Consider the following 24,552-nt stretch of genomic DNA (forward strand, 5'->3'; position numbering starts at 1 on the left):
CACAGTGTGGGACAATTCTCCTCAGCACACAGAATTGCCAAGGGAAGGATTGCAGCTAGCGGCTGGGGGGCGGGGTGAGCAGCCAAGGCACATCGCCCCTTATGCTGCCACTACGTAGAGGGAGGGGGATGGGGGGCCAAAGAAGGCATTGAGTCGTGATCCCGTTTGCTTTATCTCTGCCACAGTTCAGTTCGTCGTCTGATGATGTTGAAATGACCTTGGATAGATCTGATTCAGAAAACAAAGTTCCCTGGTGATGGGGGTGATGGGGAGAGGAGGAGGGGACGGAGCGTCATTCTGCACAAACATCCTGGAGAATAGAGAACCAGCCTTGAGGCGGCTGGTTGTCTGGGGGAGCCAATGAGGATAATGATTGTTTTCAGCAGGCTAACGCAATTTTTTTATGTCAGCCTTGCGTCCGGGTTTGGGAGCAATATACAGTATCCAATATGGTGGCCATTAACTTCCAAAGTGAGTTGTCAACTTCTCCAAGTTAGATTCCATCCCAGTTTGTTTATCACCTGAGTCAGCATGTTAAGAATCCTGCACAATCCATCAGTTCATGACAGGCAGCCTTTTCAAACATCTGCCAACGTTATCCAACTTTGCCATAAATCAGAAAGCTGCCAGCTCCAATCAGCATAATACCTGTTATCATAATTTCAATTATGTATACTTTTTTTGTGTCATCAACAGAAAGTATAGACAGACACGATCCTCCGCTTCATTCAAGAGTCCATCGTGTATCCGACTGCAACGTTCTGTCAGGACAGACGAGCTCACCTCTGCACATTCTTTTTGTTGAAAAAATGTGGTTGATCGCATTGAGGGACCAGCTGATCAATTCATAATTTTGGTTTTGGATAGAGATGCAGAGAGAGGCTCCTTTAGATTCTGACAGAAAAACAGAAACAAGACAAAGGAAGCAGCAGGGACAGATAAAGAGGGAGCAGAGAAAAAGGGTTCAGACCCACTGCTATAGATCAGTGCTTTCCATCCTTTTTTGGATCATGACCTCATTTTGATATCAAGAATTTCTGGCGACCCCATTGACATTTTTTTTTTAGAATTAGTTTTTTATCATGTTTGAACTCAGATTATTATTATTTTTTACTGCATTTTAGTTGAACTAGTTTTATATTTCACAAAGTGAAAGTATAGAAATAGTTATTTACGATTGTGTGTTGTTTTAAATGAACTTGAGTTAAACTATTGGTCCTCTTGTGTCTACCTGTAGTCTGAGTCCGTACAGCTATGATGAGAGCTGTCTGTCCAGCAGTCAGGATCACATCCCTCTAGCTGCTCTACCTCTACTGGCTACGTCTGCTCCTCAGTACCAGGACGCCGTGGCAACCGTCATCCTACGAGCCAATCAGGTGTACGCTGACTTCATCAAGTCTCTGGAGGGGGCTTCATTCACCGGCCAGGTGGGGGCACGCCGTGTGGGCGGGGCTTATCTCTGTGTGTCCATGTTTTACGTAGTGTGTGTGTGTTGCAGGTGTGTGTGGGCGGGGCTTATCTCTGTGTGTCCATGGTTACGTAGTGTGTGTGTGTTGCAGGTGTGTGTGATCGGGGACTGTGTGGGAGGAATCCTGGGCTTTGACGCCCTGTGCAGCAGCTCAGTGACCGTCTCTGAGAGCCAGAACAGCAGCAGACGAGGAAGCACCATCAGTGTTCAGGTATGGACCAATCAACCAATCACAAACCAGACATGGGCCACATGTGGCCCTCAGTCTTACTGTGTGCAGTCCCCAAAGAAAACACACAAGATACAACAAAAGGACAATAAAAAATACAGAAAACTACTAATAAAAACACACAATAACTCTAAAAACACACAAAATGACAGAGATATACACAGAAATCACTCAAAAAAGACAATAAAAACTTAACAATGACTTCTAATAACATCCAAAATGAAAGAAAAATACACAAAAAGGACAATAGAAATACACATCGCTCCTAAAAACACACAATAACTCCAAGAATGCACAAAATGATAAAGAAATACATAAAAATTACTACTAAAAACATCCCAACTTGACCTTAAAGATATGCAGAATGACTCCAAAAACACAAATTGACAGAAAAATAAAAAAATTGACAGAGAAATTCACACAAATTTCTCCAAAAAACATCCAAAATGGCAAAAAATAGACAGTAAACATACAAAAAAGTTACAGATTATTTTCTAAAAAGGACATTTTTTTTTTTAAACTACACACAAAGCCACACAAACCTTTCGTTCTTTCTTGTGTTAATGCTCAGAATGTTGATCATGTGACCCTCAGATTGGATGTAGTCAAATGTTTTTGACCCCGCCCCCTGCTATTACAGTTGTCTCTCTGTGTTTGTGTCTCAGTGATATAAATATAAATATTGATAGAATGATTAAACACTGGTGTTCCTCCTCCAGGACTCAGACCTCCTCTCTCCTGGAATCATCATAAACAGCATCTCTCCCTCCTCTTCCTCACTCACGCTGGAGGGAAGTCGTCACCTGAGTCGCAGTAACATCGACATCCCTCGCTGCTCTGGACCTGACGACCCTAAGAAGCAGCTGCTACGCAAACGCAGCGACTCGTCCACGTACGAGCTGGACACCATCAAACAGCACCAGGCCTTCCTGTCCAGGTAACGCTGTAGAACCAGAATCAGAATCAGAATCAGAACCAGAACCAGAACCAGAACCAGAATCAGAATCAGAATCAGAATCAGAATCAGAACCAGAATCAGAATCAGAACCAGAATCAGAATCAGAATCAGAACCAGAATCAGAATCAGAACCAGAACCAGAACCAGAACCAGAATCAGAACCAGAATCAGAACCAGAATCAGAATCAGAACCAGAACCAGAACCAGGTCTGACTGTAGTACGACTCTCTCCAATCAGCCTCCACTCTCAGTGTCCTGGAGAACCCGAGTCACGGCGTTCCAGTAACAGCACCATGTTAGAAGGAGGATCTCTGGGAAAGTTTGACTTTGAGGTGAACGACTTCTTCCTGTTTGGGTCTCCTCTGGGGCTGGTGCTGGCTCTGAGGAAGACTGTGGTGCCTTCTCTGGACGGTGAGGAAGGGACTTTATCTCTTTCTACTGGTTATTAGAACATGTGAAGTCACCACTGTGATTAAACACTGAGACATCATTTTTTATTTTGGCGATATAGAAAATGACTATGTCCCCTATATCGATATATTTTAATTTTTAGCTTATTTTGTATTAAAATACTTGTTTTAGCAGTCGCTGCTTTGTTTTTTTTCATGACAGCGTGAAACGCTCAGATGGATTTCTGAGCGTGTCCTACCCTAGACCTTCCCCTAAACTGCAGAACTCACTCACACGTGCTGTCCCTTAGAGCAGTGGTTCTCAACCTTTTCATCCCGCGAGCCCCAAAATAAAGGTGCCAGCGTCCCGGTTTGTATTTTAAAAAGTAGGAACAGTTAGTTTTAAAAAATAATGAGCATGACATATGGGGAATGTGGTGAAATTGGCAAAAATAATCATGAAATATGGTGAAAAGAAGTTAAAAGTGACAATAATAGGTCAACATATGTGACATTAGGCCTGTCTAAAGGACATTAGGGCCTGGATGGACCAAAATTTTCTTCTTCTCAACTCAGACAAGACTGAGGTCATTGTACTGGGCCCACGACACCTTAGAGAAACCTATGCTAGCCTAACTGCCCTAGATGGCATTACTCTGGCACAAAGCACAACTGTTAGAAACCTTGGGGTTCTATTTGATCAGGATTTATCCTTCAACTCTCACATAAAACAAACTTCAAGAACTGCCTTCTTTCATCTCCGTAACATTGCTAAAATCAGATCTATCCTGTCTCAGGGCGACGCCGAAAAGCTAGTCCATGCTTTTGTTACCTCTAGACTGGATTATTGTAATTCTCTTTTAGCAGGCTGCCCGAAGCAAGTCGCTTAAGACACTTCAGCTGGTTCAAAATGCTTGCAGCACGTGTACTGACTAAAACTAGGAGAAGAGATCACATTACTCCTGTATTAGCCTCTCTGCATTGGCTTCCCATAAAATATAGAATAGAATTCAAGATTCTTCTTCTCACTTATAAAGCCCCTAAATGGACAGGCACCAGTCTATCTCAAGGAGCTTGTAGTGCCATACAATCCCCCCAGAACACTACGCTCTCAAAATGCTGGACTACTCGTTGTTCCATTCATCTCTAAAAGTAGTATAGGAGGAAGAGCTTTCAGTTATCAGGCCCACTTCTCTGGAACCATCTACCAACCACGGTTCGGGGGGCAGACACCCTCTCTACCTTTAAGGTTAGGCTCAAACATTCCTCTTTGGTAAAGCTTTTAGTTAGGAACCAGCTCATAGCTCATAATTAAGATGCAATAGGCATAGACTGCCGGGGGGGGGGGGGTCTTGGCATGCTCGGTTGGAGAGAGAGGTTGGAGAGGGCGTTAAGAGAGAGGTCATTTAGGTTAGAGAGGGACCGGAGAGGGTCCCATTCCTCTTTCAAACACTCCCTCTATGTCTGCTTACTCCCTTGTGTGTTTGCTCCTGTACTCCTTCTGGCTTTTGTCTTGCAGGTCCGTGGGATCCTCAGTGTGGAGTTACAGAGTCTCAACCAACTCTGTCTCCACCCTTTCCTCTGCACACCACCCAACACAGCATAACGTGGATGGCTGTTCATCATAGGAATGGGATCCACACAAGGTTCCTGCTGCTTAACAGAAGGTTTTCCTTGCCGCCATGATGAATTCATGTTGGGTGTGGGATACATATGTATGTGTATATACGTATATATGCATATGTGTGTATCCATAAAATGAAGAGTCCGTCCTTAAGACTGCTCTACTGTAAAGTGCCTTGAGATACCATTGGTTATGATTTGGCGCTATACCAATAAAAGATTGATTGATGATTGATTGATTGATTGATTTGATTGATTAGGTGTAAAAGTGGTTAGAAATGGTTTATAAGTGATGAACATGTCTGAAAAGTGGAAAAAATGTGTAGAAAAGTCATTAAAATGTGATGTAGAAGTGTCAGAAATGGGAGAAATGTAGAAAAATACATTAAAAAGAGCAAAAATATGGCAAGAAAAAAGTGATGAAAATGGTTTATTTAAAATATTGTGAGTTTGGTTGAAGTTGCAGAAAAAGGGTAAAATAAACAAAAATGGGCTGAAATTGTTCAAATGATAATTTTAGTTTCATCAAGGCATCTGGCGACCCCCCCTCAATTTCATAATGTCTGCAGGACTCAGAACTCTATCCTGTGTCTAGAGCAGAGATATGGTTGTTCAATACAAGGGCAACATTTAGAACAATGACCCAATGTTTGGATTCATTTTGTGAATTTTTGTTGTAGTTTTTGTGCTTTCAAGTCATTTTGTGTGTGTTTGGTTTGGTTTTGGATACATTTTTTTGTTTCTGGGTCAATTTTGTGTATTCTTCTTGTTGTTGTTTTGTGTGTTTTGGAGAAAATGTGTGTGCTTTTGGTTTTTATTGTGTAATTACTGTCCTTTGTGAATTACATACTGCAGCTTTAATACTAAATCAATGTTTCACATCCTTAAGTTCTGTTGATTGGTCGAGCAATTCAAGCAAATGTTGCCACGTCTGTTTGATTCTCAGTATTTGGTTTTACTACAGACGAACAGATTCCTGTGTTGTAGTTGTTGTTTACAGACTGGTTCATTGTGTGTACATTGTGTGTACATTGTTTGTTCCACTGTGTGTACATGGTGTGTTTATTGTGTGTACATGGTGTGTACATGGTGTGTTTATTGTGTGTACATGGTGTGTTTATTGTGTGTACATTGTGTGTACATTGTTTGTTCACTGTGTGTACATGGTTGTGTTTATTGTGTGTACATGGTGTGTTTTATTGTGTGTACATGGTGTGTTTATTGTGTGTAACATTGTGTGTATATGGTGTGTACATTGTGTGTTATTGTGTGTACATGGTGTGTACATGGTGTGTTTATTGTGTGTACATGTTGTTTATTGTTTGTTCACTGTGTGTACATGGTGTGTTTATTGTGTGTACATGGTGTGTTTATTGTGTGTACATGGTGTGTTTATTGTGTGTACATTGTGTGTATATGGTGTGTACATTGTGTGTTTATTGTGTGTACATGGTGTGTTTATTGTGTGTACATGGTGTGTACATGGTGTGTTTATTGTGTGTACATGGTGTGTTTATTGTGTGTACATGGTGTGTTTATTGTGTGTACATGGTGTGTTTATTGTGTGTACATTGTGTGTATATGGTGTGTACATTGTGTGTTTATTGTGTGTACATGGTGTGTTTATTGTGTGTACATCGTGTGTACATGGTGTGTTTATTGTGTGTACATGGTGTGTACATGGTGTGTTTATTGTGTGTACATTGTGTGTACATGGTGTGTTTATTGTGTGTCCATGGTTCTGACTCTCTCTCTCCTCCATAGTGTCAGCGCTGCGTCCCACCTGTAATCAGCTGTATAACCTGTTCCATCCAGCCGACCCGTCAGCGTCTCGTCTGGAGCCTCTACTGGACAAACGTTTCTACCTTCTGCCTCCGTTCAGCGTTCCTAGATATCAGCGCTTCCCCCTGGGAGACGGACACTCTGCTCTGTTGGGTATGTGTTTTTTTTAACTAAACAGGCCAATTATTTCACTTTACGGAGCACATCCATCTCTCTCTCATATCTGCCATGATTCAGCACCAAGGACAGCGCTACATCAAAGCTAATTTAGCCATGTTTCTCCCAGAACTTTAACCGTGGTCTCCTTCTCTTCTCTCTGTCCCTGAGTCCCCCTCATGTTCCCTGGATAGTTCTCATCATCGCTACAGGGGCTGCTACTAGCTACGCTAACTGCTGCTATGCTAACTGCTGCTACTAGCTACGCCAATGGTTCCTAAACTTTTAGTGCCCAAGGTACACAGAAAAACAAGAATAAAAATCTGAAACCTATTGTGTAAAATAGCCTTTATAACACTTGTCATCTCTTATATTATGTTCAAATATCTGTACATGTGCATAATTATTTACTAATGCCAAATAAAATGTGACAGCTATATTACTCATAAAATATTTATTAATGAAATATAAAAAATTATTTTAGATATAGAGTTTGCCTCTGTATTATGAAATGAGTGCATACAAAGCAGTAAATTGAAAAAATATTTTGTGTACTTGTATAATGCAATAATTAGGGCCCTATAAAATCAGCTTTATTTTTTTTCCAATTTCCATGTTCAACACGTTTTTTTTTTTTTTTTTTTTAAATATTAATCAATTTTTTCATAAATTATTAGTTTTTAATTCCTGTGAGGAAACAAAATAAATACTAATAAATAAAAAAAAAACTCTTAATTGAACAAAAATGTATGTCAAAAATAAAGTAAGTTATAGTGACATGGATTATTCTGACTGTTCATTTTTAATTATTTATATATCATATAAAGATGTATGAGAGGAGAAGCATTTATATCACTTGATTTCCTCTCAGGGATCAATGGTTTACTGAATCTGATCAGGTTTATTGATTAAGTTTTGATCCTGATGACATCATTCCGGACTTTAATGATTAAACAAAAGTAAACAAAAATACATCAATTTTTTCACCACTAGGAGTCAGAATATTTGAAAGTATCAGAAGTAATCAATAATCTATGATGTTTCAGACTCTACAATATCTGGTCTTCTGTAGCTCTGATGAGATTTAATGCTGACTCATGTTTTCACAGAGCGATGCAGCGGTTGACTAGAAACGGACGGAGTGTCACAGGCACAGTAAAGTTAGGCAGGCACTGGTGGCTCTGATTTAGGAGTCACTGATGATTTGTGTAGTGTTTTTGTAGTTTAGACGGTGTTTAATGCAGCCAGGACGGCTGCACCTAATAAACATTTCCCCATAAATAAACCTTCCTTTTTTCACGGTGACAACGTTTTATGCTGGTTCTGTCCATTTCCACGTTCAACAGTGGATTCTGTTTTCATTGGTCGATCCCGTGATTTCGTTCAGTTTTTATTCCGGGCTCCCGGACTCCTAACACCCCTCACTTTCTTCTTCTTGTGTACACTAGTTAAAATCACTACTTCTCTGATATTTGTTAATGGATCAGGCTGAAATGTGGTAGGTTTAATCTATGGATGTGTACACATCAACGCTCAGAGCTCGATTTTTGATTTGGAGTCCAGGGGGGCCCCTAGGGGCCCCAAAAGAAAAAACAAACAAAGTCGATTTATCATTTAGTTGCGAGTCAAATATTACGATGGTTCGAATCACTGGCACATACCAATTCATAAATGGATCCTATTTTTCAAATAACTTCTCCACCGTTAATGCTCATTGAATCGGGCTGTAATTTGATGTGTGTGTGTGTGTGTGTGTGTGTGTGTGTGTGTACAGTGGACACCGTACAGAGTAATCCTCATCTCCTGAATGAGCCTATCAGCTCCGTCCATCGTTGCCAGGACAACAGTGTGTGTGAGACGTCCATCCCTGTCCCCGTCCTCCCCCCTCAGACACAGACCCTCCTCCACACAGATGGTTTGTATTCTTTAACTCCTGGTTTGAGACTTTAGCTACGTTTGAATCATGACCACGTGAACTCTCTCTCTCTCTCTCTCTCTCTCTGTCTCTCTCTCTCTCTCTCTCTCTCTCTCTCTCTCTCTCTCCCTCTCTCTCTCTCTCTCTCTCTCTCTCTGTCTCTGTCTCTGTCTCTGTCTCTGTCTCTCTCTCTCTCTCTCTCTCTCTCTCTCCCTCCCTCTCTCTCTCTGTCTCTCTCTCCCTCTCTCTCTCTCTCTCCACAGCTGACTCTCTGCACTCACACAGCTACGTAGACGCTCCGTGCACATCCTCCACGTCACCAGGATTCCCTCATCGCCGCTGCTCACGCAGAGCAAGTGAGGCTAGCATCGCTAGTCAGGTGTCAGGGTTAGCAGACTCCTACACAGCCTCCAACATCGCCACCAGTGAGTAGAACTGTGGAGAATCACTCTGGTTCAGGGACCAAATACGGTCCAGTTTGTCCTCAGATGATGTCAGTATGATTAGACAATGATGTTTTATAATTGATCATTTATATATATTTAATAAGCTGTGGTACATTATAGGACTTTAGGGCTAAACAAAGAACTGTGCAAATGTAGAGAATATCTACAGCTGAGTCACATTTGATCTTCTGAAGCAGAGATGAGCAACTTTTATCACAGGGGGCGGGGCCGCAAACGTGTTTAATATCAGAGATGATCCTGCAGATATTGTAGATACAGTATCCAGAAGAAGTTTTGATCATACTGTGGATGTTTAACTGGTTCTACAGCACCACCTGCTGGTTTTTTTGTCATTGGTCTGTTCTTTGGCTTTTTGTGCCATTTTGTTTTTCTTTTGTGATTTTTTGAAATCATTTTGTACATTTTTAATCCATATGTAGTTTGTTATAGAGGTTGACTGATATGGGATTTTCAAAGGCTGATACCAATTAGAGAAAAAAAATAAAAATTCAGCCGATGGCCGATACCTAAAGCTGAATTTTGAGGCCGATATACTTTTTTTTAAAGCACATTGATTATGAAATACAATTGAAACACTCATATGAAATAAATGTATATATTAGAAATTAAATAAAATACACCAATAGAATTCTTAACATTTATTGAACTTTAAATATACCCGTACACAACCAAGTAAAACTAAAAGTACAGGACAGTAAGTAGCAGTAAAACATGACTACAATATATAAATAAATACCTGTTCTTGGTAGAACCACTCACTCCTTCCCTCTGTTCACAGCTTCCACCATTATACCTAAGCTTCACACTGGTCACCATATGCACAACTACATCATCACCCTTTACATGTCCCACCCTGACTCTCTTCCCTGTTCCCTTCCCCCACACCCAGGTGTAACACTGCCCTCTCTTTTTATATTCTCCCTATAATAAAGTGTGTCTTACCCTTCCTTAGGGAGGGCTGGTGATGGTAAAAAAAAATATATATATATATATACAGTATATATATATATTTATTTATTTATATTTTTTGACCAATAGTCGATCTTGAAAAAGTGCATTAATCAGCCCAATATATCGGTCGACCTCTAGTTTGTTATCATTTTGTATGTTTGTGTGTTTCTGGAGTTATTTTTTGTATTATAATGACATTCTTATTAATTCCAACTTCTTAAATTACAATTTTTCAGGATTTGTTTTTGAGGGACCACAAAAAATTAGCCTGAGGGCCTTGTGTGGCCCCCGGGCCGTGAGTTTGACCCCCGTGCTGACAATTGCTGTGCGCCCTCAACAGACAGAATGAGGGCGAGCCTCAGTAAGAGGCCCAGCCTGCTGTCGTACGTTCGTCTGGTGGTGCGGACCCCGTCCACGCGCTCCACCTGGAGAACGTTCCAGGTGTTTCCCAGGCCCGGTAACGGAGTGGAGTCTGAGTCTGAGCCCAGCTCGGACGTCTCCTCCGACCTGACCTCTGACCTCACCCACGTCACGTCTGATGTCACCAGTGTCAGGTCGGCCCCCCCCATCACCGGGGGCGCTAAAGAGCGTAGAGCAAGGTACCCTGGGAGCTGTAGTGAGAGGACGTGTTGTGTGCTTCTCCTTCCTCCTCGTAGTCTTCCCAGGGCTCGTCTGTAGTCTCGAGAAACTACAAACGTAGAAAGAGTCTCAGCTCCGCCCACTCAGAGACAAACAGCACCACCTACAGGTCGCTAACGACATTAAAACAATAATTACCTACACCAGTGGTTCTCAACATGGTCTCACCCTGGGACCCACATTATGTCACGGTTTTTAAATCACGACCCACTTTTTTTTAAAAAATCCAAACAACCAAGTGTTGTTTTTCAAAAATATATAAAATATCATATTAATATTTTTTTTCCTGTGCAACATGCGTTTCACAGCATGCCTGTCAAAATAAAAGTTTTTTTCAAAATAAAACACAAATCCAACATTTATTTATTTTTAACCAGCTGTTTGCGACCCACCCAGTACAGGTCTGCGACCCACTTTTGGGTCCCCACCCACCAGTTGAGAATCATTGATCTACACAATGATCCAAACTTTTTCATAGAACATTTTATTCAATAATTTCATTTTCATTATTGTTAAACATCATTTTTAAATCTTTTTCAAATACGTTATTAACTTTAATTTAACTTAAATGTTTATTTCTATTGTTTGGTGATTTATTTATTATTTTCATTTATTTATTATTTATATTTTTTAAATAACCTAAAAAAAATTTGTATTAATAAAATTTTAATCATTTAAAAATGAGTTGTTTGTCTATGCTTGTGTTCACATTAAATATGTATAAAACATACATTATTTATTATCATATTGATACTGTAATTAGTAATGTATGTATTTAAATATTTTAATTTCAACTTTTATTCAGTTTTTTCTGCTCTTTCAATTTTTGATACTAGGTTTTTATTCAGAGTTTGTAACATTTTGTATGATTAATGAGATGAGAAGATTTGAAGTGTTGAGTAATAAAATAATCATGTAGTTTTATGTGATTAATAACTATTTATTGTACCTGTAGCTGCTGCTGTTTGAACATGTGGTTAGAAAGATGCTGACTCAGTGGATCACAGCGATGGATCCTCTCATCCTTATCTTTGTGTTTCTCGTCTCCAGTCGCGTCCCGGTGGTGGGGCAGTAAGAGGATGGACTTCGCTCTTTACTGTCCTGACGCTCTGACGGCGTTTCCCACGGTTGCTCTGCCTCATCTGTTCCACGCCTCGTACTGGGAGTCCACGGACGTCGTCTCATTCCTGCTCCGACAGGTACGAGGTTCACTTTAAACACAAATACAACTTAATATTAGCAGTTATCAGGGTTGGGGTCAATTTCAAATTGTAATTTAAAATTACAATTACGTCTTCAATTATCCATGTTCAATTACAGCTGAATTAAAATTAATGACCAGCAGTTTTCCCAATTACACGTATTATGTTTCCCCTGGAAGTCAATTACAATTACGTACTCAATTACTAAAGTTCATTTACAATTAATCACAATTACTGAGCCTTTAATAAATAATGTAACCTTCTGTTAGCATCTTTCTGTTAGCATCTCTAATGCTCACGAGTCAGTTTGACTCATGTCTTAAATCAGCTGTAAAATACATTACATTATATTTATATTTTAATATTCAAATGATCCTGAAGAGAAGTGACAGGTAGTGGGAAAAGTTGGTATGAAACATATTTTAATAATTATTAACTACATATGTGTAAGAAATAAACCTGTAACATGGTTCACCTGGTTTAAGTTTGATTAAATTGACAGTTTTTATAGAATTTTTTGTGACAGTTACAATTACAAAGTCAATTAACTGAATTCAATTACAATTAAATTATAGTTACAACATCAAACGGTCTCAGTAAATCACACAGTAATTCTCACTCATTGTCAACATTATGAACAGCTTTAGTCCTTTACTGTTGGAACACTGTAATAACGTTTATGCTGCTGTAAAAACAGGTGAGATCAACATGTAATAAATCCTTGTGTTATTTTCTGTTCCAGGTGATGAGACACGACAGCTCCAGTATTTTGGAGCTGGACGGTAAAGAAGTGTCAGAGTTTACGCCGTCCAAACCTCGGGAGAAGTGGCTCCGCAAAAGGACACACGTCAAAATACGGGTTAGGAGTTTGATTTGTGTTCACACTGCTGTAGCTCAGCCAGATCAAGCCCAACGCACACACAGTCAAAATCATGACTCAGCTGTTTACTCGGTATAAGATGGTGCCTGTGACTGGCAGTGCCATGACTCGTCTCCTGCTGTGTAGATTTTTAATGGTCATTGTTCTAGCATATGTGATCATATCAGCCCTGATAACAAATGATGTGTCTTTGCTTTACGGACTCTGTGTTAGGATCAGAGAGTCGATGGATACACGGGACAGGTACAAACAAGCGTTTCCTCCCCTTTTATCATCTGAACAGTAAGAGGTTCATGGTCCAGAGTCCAGGTCAGGCGAAGGCGTGCTGCATCACGTTTGGGTTGCACCATCTTTGGCCGCCGGAAACGCGCTCGGTGCCTGCGCCGGATTCCTCTCCTCAACGTGCGCGACAGCGTGTTCATGCTGCTGCCTGCTCGGACTTCAACGGGTGCCGTGGACCCTTCACAGCGCTGGAGTGGTGGTCACGATCCTTTGTCGTCATCTTCCACTGCCGTGTTTACATCGACTCTAACCGCAAGGACCAGCTGGATCCCACGTGACCGCTTTACGTGTCTTTGACCAATCCCGCTGCGCACCACGAACACTGCCTTCGTGACGTCATCCACATTCCACATGAAATTGTTAAATGCTCATTCGTTAGCGAATAAGTTTTTTTTTTAACGACCTTTTCTTTAGAGAACAGCTGGATATTATGTGTTTTTCTGAGACTTGGCAGAAAGAGGAAAAGTTTATTCATTTAAATGAACTCTACCCAGCTGGCTGTTCTGCTGTCGGGAAGCCCCGCCCCTGCCGCCATGGTGGTGGTTTGGCTATTGTGCACAGGGACGACTACACATGTATAGTGATCCAGTCTCAAGACTTTGCTTCTTTTGAATCACAGATGGTCAAGGTGGGTTCTTCAACTCCTTTCTACTGTGTGTAGATCTCCGTCCTCCTGGCCCTGATGTTGTCTTCTTTAAGGATTTTAGTGACTTTTTATCTTCTATGATAAAGTTGGATTCTGTTTTAATCCTCTGGGATTTTGATTTTGAGCAACATGTTTCTGAGCCCACTCACCAAAAAGAAAATATTTCAGACTTAGTTTTTACACTTGGCCTAGACATTATAAACGTGTCTGTGAATGACGTCCATTAGATTGATCATAGTCTGGTTTTGTGTGATCTGAGCCAAAGCCTTCAGAAGTCTGGTCTCAGAGGAGTGTTATCACTGTTAACACTACAGAGAGATTTTCTGACATGTTTGACGCTCTTTTATTCATGGAGTGCTGCGATGTGGACAATTTCATTCACTGTTTTAACAATCAGTGTGTAACTATTTTGGATCAGGTGACTCCTGTTAAATCCAATCTATCTACACAAAAAGAAGCGTTCCCATGGATTAATGGAGATATCCTAATTCTTAAGTCTGTGTCAAAAGAGGTTCACAGGCTTTATCTCAGAGATCTTGTGTCATCTCACAATGAAATGGTTGTGAACACCAGATCTGTTTATATCATCAACTGGTAAAACTGAACAAGAAAAATCCCAAAGTGTTGTTTGACAGGATAAATTCTGTGTTTATTGTGAAGCTGACAGTAATGCCTTTGTGAGATGTTTTAGTGATAAAATGAAGATGATAAAGGACCATGTGGTACCTCTGCTGTCTCTGAGCCTGTCTCCAGCACGTGGTCCTCATTTAGGACCGTGACATTTGCCAATATTTCTGCTCTGGTGACTAAGATGAAGCCCTCCTCTTGTTCATCTGCTGTCCTTCCTTGTAGGCTCTTTCGAAAAGTGTTTGAGGTAATTGGCCCTGGTGTTACCAAAATGGTTAACCTCTCTCTGTCTACTGGTGTGTTTCTAAATGTTTTCAAACATGCCATAGTGGAGCCACTACTTAAGAAAGCAGATTTAGACCCCACGGACTGCAATAGTTTCAGGCCTTTTTCTAAACTCCTGTTCCTGTCTAAGATCTTTGAGAAGGTGGTCTGTGACCAGCTGACATTTTTACTGGATCAAAGTAACGTCCATGAGACGTTTCAGTTTGATTTCCGTAAAAAACACTCTACGGAAATGGCCTTACTGAAAGTGTCCAGTGATATCATGATGTCTGCTGATTCTGGGAAATGCAATGTTCTGGTTCTCTTGGATCTGTCCTCAGCCTTCTACACCGTTGACCATCAGGTCCTGCTGAGAAGATTGACAGGATCAGTTCTACAGTGGTTCTTCTCTTATATATCTGGGCGTTGCTTTAGTGTGACAGCTAACCAAATAAGGTCTGAGTCAGCGGATTTGTTGTGTGGAGTCCCTCAAGGCTCTGTTTTGGGTCCTGTCTTATTTTTGTTGTATTTGACCCCCTTGAGAAAGATCATCCAAAGTGACGTTTCTTACCACGTATTTGCTGATGACATCCAGCTTTACTGCTCCTTTAAGCCGTCTGAGATGCAGAAGCTAAACTCTTTACTCCATTGTTTAGTGGAAATAAAACGATGACTCAGCGACAACTCTCTGCAGCTCAATGCAGACAAAACAGAAACACTGATTATTGCCCCGATGACTCAATTCCAGGGTTTAAACAGTACTTGGGTGACGTTGGCCAGTCTGCTAAACCAATCCTTAGAAACAGGCGTTATCTTTGACAAAGACCTATATTAGTGCAGCACTGTGAACATCTGATGAGGAACTGCTTCTTTCAACTAAGGAAAATATCTAAACTCAGGAAAATGTTGTCACAGAATGATTTGGAGCTTATCATCCATGTTTTTGTGTTTTCACGTTTAGACTATTTTAATAGTTTATTCACATGTCTGAACAAGAAGAAGCTGTCTCGTCTGCAACTAGTACAAAACTCTGCAGTGAGAATTCTGACCTGTACTAATAGGAGGACTCACATATCTCCTGTTCTAAAAGAACTTCATTGGCTGCCAGTGTCTTATAGGATACATTTTAGATTCTGGTTCTAGCGTTCAGAGCCTTGCAGGGTCAGGTTCCTTCTTACATCAGTATCTGATCCAGCCTTACAGCCCTGCTCAGGCTCTGAGGTCTGTGGATCAGTATCTGCTGATGGTTCCTGACACTGGTTTTAGGACCAGAGGAGACAGATCCTGTTGCTCAGGCTCTGGAACCATCTTCTGTTCTCTCTGTGTTCTAGTGACTCTGTTGACACCTTTAAAAGCTGAAGACCTTTTTATTTGTTCAAGCTTTTCATTAGCTTCTGTTGTCATGGCCTTTTATACTGTTTTTACTTTGAATCTGTGCTGTGAAAACTGTGGCTTTTTGTCTGAGAAAGGTGCAGTAGAAATAAATGTTACTGACTTACTTACTTTACTGGTGACGCTGTTGGGCAGGCAAGACAGTTTGTCACGACCTTTGTAAATGAGTACATGTGCTGATTGTCACAGCTAAACCTTACAATTCCAACCCCCAAAATGTTCCTTTTCATGCTCACAAAGGGCAAAATTCTGATTACAAAAGTATTTATTTAATCTACAATTAAAATTACAAGCAAACTAGACAGATAACCAAAAGTTAGATTGAATCCTGGACATGCCCCCAGTTTGTCATAACCTGGCTGATGATTCAGCTTCAAGATAGTGGTTTAATAATACAAATAAGAGTAATTAATTATGGGATGGGGTTTGCGTTATTATCAGTATTAATGAATATTGATGTGACAATACGAGACAGCACTAGAATGGCCTTGCATAACCTTGAGCGTGAAAAATAGAAGATGTTGTTCTTTGCGCTTTATTATAATAATATAATTTTATGGTATTTTTATGAGATTTGAACAAGAAAAGTAAAAAGATATATATATATATATATATATTTATATATATATATATATATATATATATTTAAAAAAGGTTCCTTTTTTTGCCCATTTTTCTTTTCCACGCTCACAAAGAGTAAAAATGACAGATAACTAAGTTAGATTGAATCCAGGACGAGCCCCCTGTTTGTTTTAACCTGGCTGATGATGCAGTGCTAAAATAAATAGTTTAATAATACAAATAAGAGTAACTATTGGAATGTGGTTTTCATTATTATCAGTAATGATTAGGGATGGGATGATACACCAAGTTAACGATATGATACGATGTGATAGACGATGTTGGGCTCTGGATAACATAACAATACATTGGGATAATTTTGGAAGGGAAGAAATTACCCAAAGAAGTGCATGGTGTCTAAAACTGTTTGTTCTCTCCTACAGAACGTGACGGCGAACCATCGTGTGAACGACGCCGTGTTCACGGAGGACGGCCTTCAGACAGTGACGGGTCGGTTCATGTACGGCCCGTTGGACATGGTCACCCTGACTGGAGAGAAGGTGAAGAACGACACATGGAGCCCAGAGGAGGAACGCCGTTAAACTTCCTGTTTACTTTCCCACAGATCGACATCCACATCATGACCCAGCCTCCGTCAGGGGAGTGGGTTTACTTCACCACTGAACTGACCAATAGCAGCGGACGCGTCTCCTTCGTCCTGCCTCAGAGCAGACGACTCGCTATCGGAGTGTATCCTGTTAAAATGGTGGTCAGGTGTGTAGTTAGTGTAGCCCCCCCCTCACATGTTTAATGGTGTTTACATGAACCTGTGTCCCTCACAGAGGAGACCACACGTTTGCAGACAGCTACCTGACAGTCGTACCGAAGGGAACAGAGTTTGTGGTGTTCAGCATTGATGGGTCGTTTGCTGCCAGTGTTTCTATCATGGGGAGTGATCCTAAGGTTAGAGCTGGAGCTGTAGATGTGGTCAGGTAAGGACACAGCTATTATTTATAGACAGGGACTCATTTTCAGCCCTGGAGCTTCATGTCTCAGACCAACTTTAAATCAAGACATATTATAAAATCATGTTCCAACCTTACATGTTGAGTCTATAATAGTATGCTGTTCTATAAAGATTGTTCTAAAATTTTTGTAATTCAGTTTAGATAAGGGTTGCTTCAAAATGTACAATTATTTCCACATTAGTTCACATCTCATCATCTTACAACAAGTCATTTTCAACATTAGCAGAATCTACACTGATCAATGAAGGCAGTGGTTCTAAACTGTTTCTGCTGTACCCCCCTTTGAAAGATGAAAACCTCTCAGGACCCCCCCATTGTGACAAAATGTAAAAAAAAAAAATTAAATAAAAGTGTAACGATTTTTGAAAAATAAAAATAAAAAATAAATCTCATAGAAAATAATGTACATTATTGCAATCACATATTTTAGAACAGTAATACAGCTCTTTATTAAAAAAGTGCAAAGAAAAAACATTTTCTATTTTTCATGATTCATTGAATTTATTTTATAACAACATGCACTTATAAGAGAACTAGAATGGATGAATACAACATCTTTAATGTTAAGAAAATAAAACCATCATTTTTCATTAGTTGCTTGGAAAAAACCTAAAAAAACATGAGTCACATGACCACAACACTAGCTTCAGCTGTAGTTAATCACATGCTTCATTTATTAAAAACAAGACGGCAAATCACATCAAAAGCATAGATAATGCATTAATTATTTAATATTAATGATTCAGACAAATGAAGTTTTAATTTAGATTCTTTATTTTATGTTTTAAGTGTAATTAAGTAGGGATTTAATGGGTTATGGGGGTTCAAATGTAAGGGGGTGCATCTGTAGTTCCTACGTCTACTGACAGAGCACAAAGACGTAAAAAAAAGGAAAGAGCTGCCAGCGGAGGCGGAGCCTCTTAGAGACCCAGTGACAGCAGTAACAGCATGTTATGATGCGTGGGACCAGTCCCCCCGATTAGCCACTCTGGGCCTGGTCTCTGTGATCCAGCTGTTATTTACTGTATTTAGCACCAAAGTAGCTGAGAAATGTATCTAGCCTAGCAACACACCGCTACTTCTACTGCCCAACACTGTGGCATCATGGGATTCCCAGAGTGAAGCTTCATGACATCATCAACAGAGGCTTTTTATTCACAGTGATTATTAAGGAGGAGTTTTACCTGCGGACTGAGAATGTGGCTGATATGATAAAGGGATTTGAAAATAATAATAATAATAATAATAATAATAATAATAATAATAGTAAGTATAAGGTATTATTAAGGCAGTTTAGAACCACTGCCTTAATAATACTTCAGTTTTATAGTTGTATAGCACTTTTAAACAGGAAGCAGCTAGAATAACTTCTGTGGTTATTAAAGTATAAATCCACCCTAAAACCACTTTGTTCTGATGAATCTATATCTGACCAGACATTAACTAATGTAGTTTATTGATCCTAGTTCCGAGTATTTAAATGTAGTGTATTTAGTTATAAATAAGTAACTGCCCTCTATGGGTTGAACGCTGCTATTACAATATGATGTTTTTATTGGCTGAGATTAGATCAGTCGCTGTTTGCCCCACCCCCTCCTATCAAAGATGGAGGAGGGCCTGTTTTCCTCAGTGATCATTGATTGACAGTTCCATGTTGAACTGTGCATTGCTGTGGGGGCGGGGCTACTGTGACTGGGCATGTCTTAACTACTCTTGGAGCCACACCTATAATTATTAATAATAATAGTAATAATAAGGCTTTTTTTAAATGTCCCCCTAGTTGCAGATCAGTGACAACCTGGGGTTGGAAGAATACTTTTTACACCTTTGGAGTGTTTTTTAACTTGTTTTGATTGAAAACACAAGATAAACCACAGGTTTGTTGAAGAATGGATCCACTGTTGGTACAAAAACTGAAATAAACACCATGACTTAGACTTTATGACATCATCATCTTCAAACCACATCGTCCTCTGAATGAAACCAGACTTTGTTTTAGTGATAATCTGCTCTTGTATTTAAACGGTTTCTTGAAGGCTCTGATCTTCTTGTCGTTCTGTGCTCCATCTCCAGGTTCTGGCAGGACTTGGGTTATGTGATCGTGTACGTCACAGGTCGTCCTGACATGCAGAAGCAGCGTGTGGTGGCGTGGCTCTCTCAGCATAACTTTCCCCACGGTATCGTGTCCTTCTGTGATGGCCTGGTCCACGACCCGCTACGACACAAGGCCAACTTCCTCAAGACACTGATTGGAGAGGTAAGGACAGGTGGGGGGAGGGTTAATGTCTGTGACCTCTGAACTCTGACTCCTCCCTCATCAGGCCCACATGAGGATCTTTGCAGCCTACGGCTCCTCTAAGGACATCTCTGTGTATGTGTCCATTGGCCTCCCCCCCTCACACATCTACATAGTAGGACGACCAACGAAGAAGATGCAACACCAGTGTCAGGTAACATCCATCCTTCATCTGGAACAGTTGATAGTAACGTTAGTCCTTTTTATATTCCACTCAGCTTTAACTAGTAGGTTACACTTAATGAAAATAAAGCTACATTATCTATGGCAGGGGTTCTCAACCTTGGGGTTGTGAGACACTGGGAGGGGGTCACCAGATGCCTTAAAGAACCTAAGAATATTTTCTGAACAATTTAAACCATTTTTGCTTATTTTTTACCCTTTTCCTGCAACTCCCCCAAACTCACCATATTTTAACCTATTTTCATCACTTTTTCTTGCCATATTTTTGCTTCTTTTATTGCATTTTTGCTATGTTATTCTAATTTCTGACACTTCTACATCACATTTCAATGACTTTTCTGCTCATTTTTTCCACTTTCAAGACATTTTCAGCACTTATAAACCCTTTCTACCACTTTTACATCTAATGTCACATCTGGTGGGTGGACGAAGGGGGCTCAGGCGTTGACACCTCCGTTGGGCCAGACAAAGAGGGCTCTGGCGGGCCAAGCAAAGGTGGCCTGGTGCGGGGGGACTCGGGAAATCTAGCCCGACAGCTAGGCGACTCGGGAAATCTTGCCCGACAGCTAGGGGACTCTGGAAATCTAGCCCGACAGCTTGGGGACTCTGGAAATCTAGTCTTGAAGCTGGAAGACTCTGGAAATCTAGTCTTGAAGCTAGGGGACTCAGGGACGCTAGCCTGGAAGCTAGCAGACACATAAATGTTAGCCTGGAAGCTAGTAGACTTCGGGACGCTAACCTGGAAGCTAGTAGACTTCGGGACGCTAACCTGGAAGCTAGTAGACTCCGGGACGCTAACCTGGAAGCTAGGAGACTCAGGGACACTAGTCTGAAAGCTAGGAGACTCTGACTGGGAACTGGACTGTAACTGGGGACTGGATAAAGGCTGCATACTGGACTCCAACTGAGAGTTGTGTGCTGAGGAGGGACTTAGCTTTTGATGGTGCATGGATTCTGGTGACGAGGAGGATCTGGGGGCTGAGGTCGTCTCCGGAGGTGGAGAACACGGAGAGCCTAGCAACCTCCTTATCTGCTTCTTTGTGTTCTCCAATGTCTTCACCACGATGGGAACTCTCTCCAGAGCAGGCCGGAGACGAATGGCCACACAAACTCCCATTGGAGTGTCCAATATCACCTGGGGAAAGATGGTCTCCTTCAGTCTGGAGAGCAGGGGCTCCAGCTCGGCAAGAAACTCCTCTAACTCGCTGCAAAATGAAAAATCCTGCATCTAGGGTCCCGCTGGGTCTGCTGGTGGCTGGGTCATTCTGTCACGTACAGGTGTAGGTGCAGACCCAAATGCAGGGACAGAGCTCAGGTGCATTATACCGATATTTATTGTTCGTTTAGGCATGGTCAGGCAAGCAGGGATTTGGCACGCAGGTGGTCAGTCCAGGGAGGCAAAGGTAAAAACACAAAAAGGCAAAACCAAGAACAAGGGTAAACAACAAGAATGTCCAAACGCAAAAACGCTTGTTGTAGATCATGAAACCGAGCCCAGGTCACAAGTGATAACGTAGTAAATGTAAATGACCAATCATCAGATGCTGGTGCCCAGCAGGAGAAAGGGAAGGAGGCCAAGAGTTCCTGCCTGCCCTACAAATAAAACCCCATCCTGACACATTATGTGATGTATTGTTTTGTTTTTAATAACTCCAACTTTTTTGTGGTATTTCACTTTTTCATTTTCAAATCTTTACTTCATTTTCCAACCACTTCATATCTGTTTACTGTAATTTTTATATTTTTATATTATATATATTTGAATATTTATCTATCTACATTAGTATCCAGCAGAGGGAGATGCTGCCTTGTGATTGGTGGATTATCTTTTTCCACCAATAGTGGTGTGTTTCGGCTCTACATCCTCACTTGTATTTTCTTCAGGAAATGCTAAATATTCTATTTCTTCTTCTCTTCTTGTTTCCTGTATTTATTTCTGATGTTACACCATATTTCTCCTGTTTTCTTACAGTTCATCCCAGACGGCTACGCCTCCCATCTCTCCCAGCTGGAGTTCAACATGCGGTCCCGTCCCGCTAAGTCTCCCAGCACCCGTATGGTCCTCCGTAAGGGCAGCTTTGCTCTGGGGGCCTCCGGTGGAGATTTCCTCCGCAAACGCAACCACATCTTTCGTACCATCTCCACCCAGCCGCCCTCTGGCTCCGCCTCCCCCATCACGCCGGGTCGGACCGAGCGCACGCTCAGCCAGTGCGAGGTGGAGCGGGATCGAGTGGCGGCCACGCCCAGAAGCATGAGCATCGCCGCGGGATGCTGGGGACGCACCGGAAGCGCCAGGGAAGGTAGCGGAGGGTTCATGGGCCCTAAGTGAGGCCTAACAGGCTCCAGGCTCAGCATTAACCATTGTGTAGCATGACTCTTTTACAGTAATCCTTTTCTAGAAAATATCAGTAACTATTTAACGGACACAAGGAAGCGTTGAATGAATTGTTGTAAGCCTTAAATTAATCTCGTGCAACGGGAGTTTGCCTCTCCTCTCCGTCCCTCTCCGCCGCAGTCCAAACTTTTCCACCTCATGAGCTCAGGACGGGCTGCAGACTCCTCACCACACCTCAGCTCCATGCCAAACACGCTCAGCGACAACAAGCCAATCACAGACTCAGCAACGACCGGCAATAAAATCAAAGGAAATGAGCGATCAGTTCATCCAAACCTTTACCTCCATCCAAACCTTTACCTCCATCCAAACCTTTACCTACGTCCAAACCTTTACGATTACCGTAGTAGGTCTTTCCACATTATCGTCTTCAATGGTTTGTAAATAATTGGATTTGGTTAAAGAACGACGTTTAGAACCAAACGTTGTGTTGATGTAAATGTCCCTCAGAGTGTTTGGATGAACTGATCATTAGAATCATTGATTATTGGTTTGATAATGTTTGATTTGTGGGACTTTCTGCCTTTGGTCGTCTGAGGCCTTCACTTTGTACAGTCCACAGCAACGTTCCCTTTATAGCTCCATCTGCTGGGATTACCTCTGGTTCCATTGGTTCCTCTGGTCCCACTAGTTCCTCTGGTTCCTCTGGTTCTACTGTTTTCTCTGTTTCCTCTGTTTCCTCTGGTTCCTCTGTTTCCTCTGGTTCTACTGGTTTCTCTGATTCTACTGGTTCCTCTGGTTTCTCTGGTTCCTCTGGTTCCTCTGGTTCTACTGGTTTCTCTGATTCTACTGGTTCCTCTGGTTTCTCTGGTTCCACTGGTTCCACTGGTTTTACTGGTTCCTCTGTTTCCCCTGTTTCCTCTGGTTCTACTGGTTCCTCTGGTTTCACTGGTTCCCATGCCGGGCCACAACCATGCGGCGTTCCCATGTTTTCTGCTCCTTTGGTTCTTTGTGGGACAATGAACAGGACCAACTCTGATGAGTCTGAAGAATTATCTCTTAAACTGAACAGTTTGTATGAAAAGGAGCTAAAAGGGGAGGAGCCTCAGCTCTGAATGTTGAACATCTACAAACTGAACCCAGTCACTGAGCTCCAACGGGTCCAGGGTCACTACAGAACCTGGTCCAGGGTCACTACAGAACCTGGTCCAGGGTCACTACAGAACCTGGTCCAGGGTCACTACAGAACCTGGTCCAGGGTCACTACAGAACCTGGACAGAAACCTCCAGTGATGCTTCAATGCAGGGTGTGTCAAACTCATTATAGTTCAGGGGCCAAATACAGACCAGTTTGACCTTAAGTGGGCCACGAATTTTTGATGCAAATTCAACATTAATGTTCTATGTTGTGCTCTTCCACGTAAAAATGATACATAATTGATATATAAATGATATAAAAAAAGATATATTTGATATATAAATCAGACATTCTTTATTTATCCCAGGGAGAAATTACACACAGAGGCTCAAGAAATATTACAAATGAAAAGAATAAACAGTGTAAAGAAAGAAAATGTACATAATTACATAAAAGACTATTAATTAAACAAGGATTAAACACAAGCGCACATATTACAGTATAAAATGAAATAATATTCATAATAATACAAATAGACAAATGTACAAATGATGTGAGTATATCAGCCCTGCAGGATCTTCACCTAAATTTCACCAATTTGGAGAAATTTTGTGGAAAAATTTGAGGAAAATTTGCCAGATTTTGGAAAAATGTTTGAGATAAAAAAATGACTACTGTCATGTGTTAAAAGAACTGGAAAATAATTTTAATTACAGTTTTTACTTTCTCGAGTGGACCAAATTTGATGCTCTAAACGGCCGGATTTGGCCCCCGGGCCTTGAGTTTGACACACGTGCTTTAAAGGATTTGTCTGCACTTCTTAAAGGTTTTTAAACCCAATATTCAAACATGTTACCTGGATTCTTTGTACTAACTCCGCCCCCTGTTCAGGTGAACAAAGGCGGAGCTTTGGTTCTGCCTCTAACTATTAGATTAAGATTAAATCGGGCTTTCGCCTTTAATTGACCATGTAATGTTAGTACATTTGTCTTCTGCACTTAACCCATCCCTGAGGAGCAGTCGGCAGCCATTTTGCGGCGCCTGGGGAGCAGTTCGGGGTTAAGGGACTTGCTCAACATCCCACAGTGACGGCCCCGGTGAGGCTTGAACCGGCAACCCTCCGATTGCAAGCCCAGCGTCC

General features: G+C 41.2%; 1 protein-coding gene across 1 annotated transcript in view; it reads left to right on the plus strand.

Annotated features, from left to right (window-relative positions):
- Positions 1-24,337, plus strand: part of LOC114473262 (membrane-associated phosphatidylinositol transfer protein 2) — a 50,547-nt gene extending 26,210 nt beyond the window's left edge. The window contains 15 exon segments of the mRNA XM_074783823.1: positions 1,238-1,427; positions 1,560-1,679; positions 2,417-2,634; positions 2,894-3,066; positions 6,432-6,602; positions 8,380-8,520; positions 8,784-8,945; positions 11,628-11,776; positions 12,522-12,638; positions 16,875-16,991; positions 17,057-17,205; positions 17,274-17,423; positions 19,533-19,716; positions 19,781-19,909; positions 21,911-24,337. Of these exon segments, the coding sequence (XP_074639924.1) occupies positions 1,238-1,427; positions 1,560-1,679; positions 2,417-2,634; positions 2,894-3,066; positions 6,432-6,602; positions 8,380-8,520; positions 8,784-8,945; positions 11,628-11,776; positions 12,522-12,638; positions 16,875-16,991; positions 17,057-17,205; positions 17,274-17,423; positions 19,533-19,716; positions 19,781-19,909; positions 21,911-22,267 (2,527 nt within the window). The 3' untranslated portion in view covers positions 22,268-24,337.
- Positions 24,338-24,552: the final 215 nt, after the last annotated feature.

This window comes from Gouania willdenowi, chromosome 12, assembly GCF_900634775.1.
Source record: "Gouania willdenowi chromosome 12, fGouWil2.1, whole genome shotgun sequence".
NCBI classification, from domain to species: Eukaryota; Metazoa; Chordata; class Actinopteri; order Blenniiformes; family Gobiesocidae; genus Gouania; species Gouania willdenowi.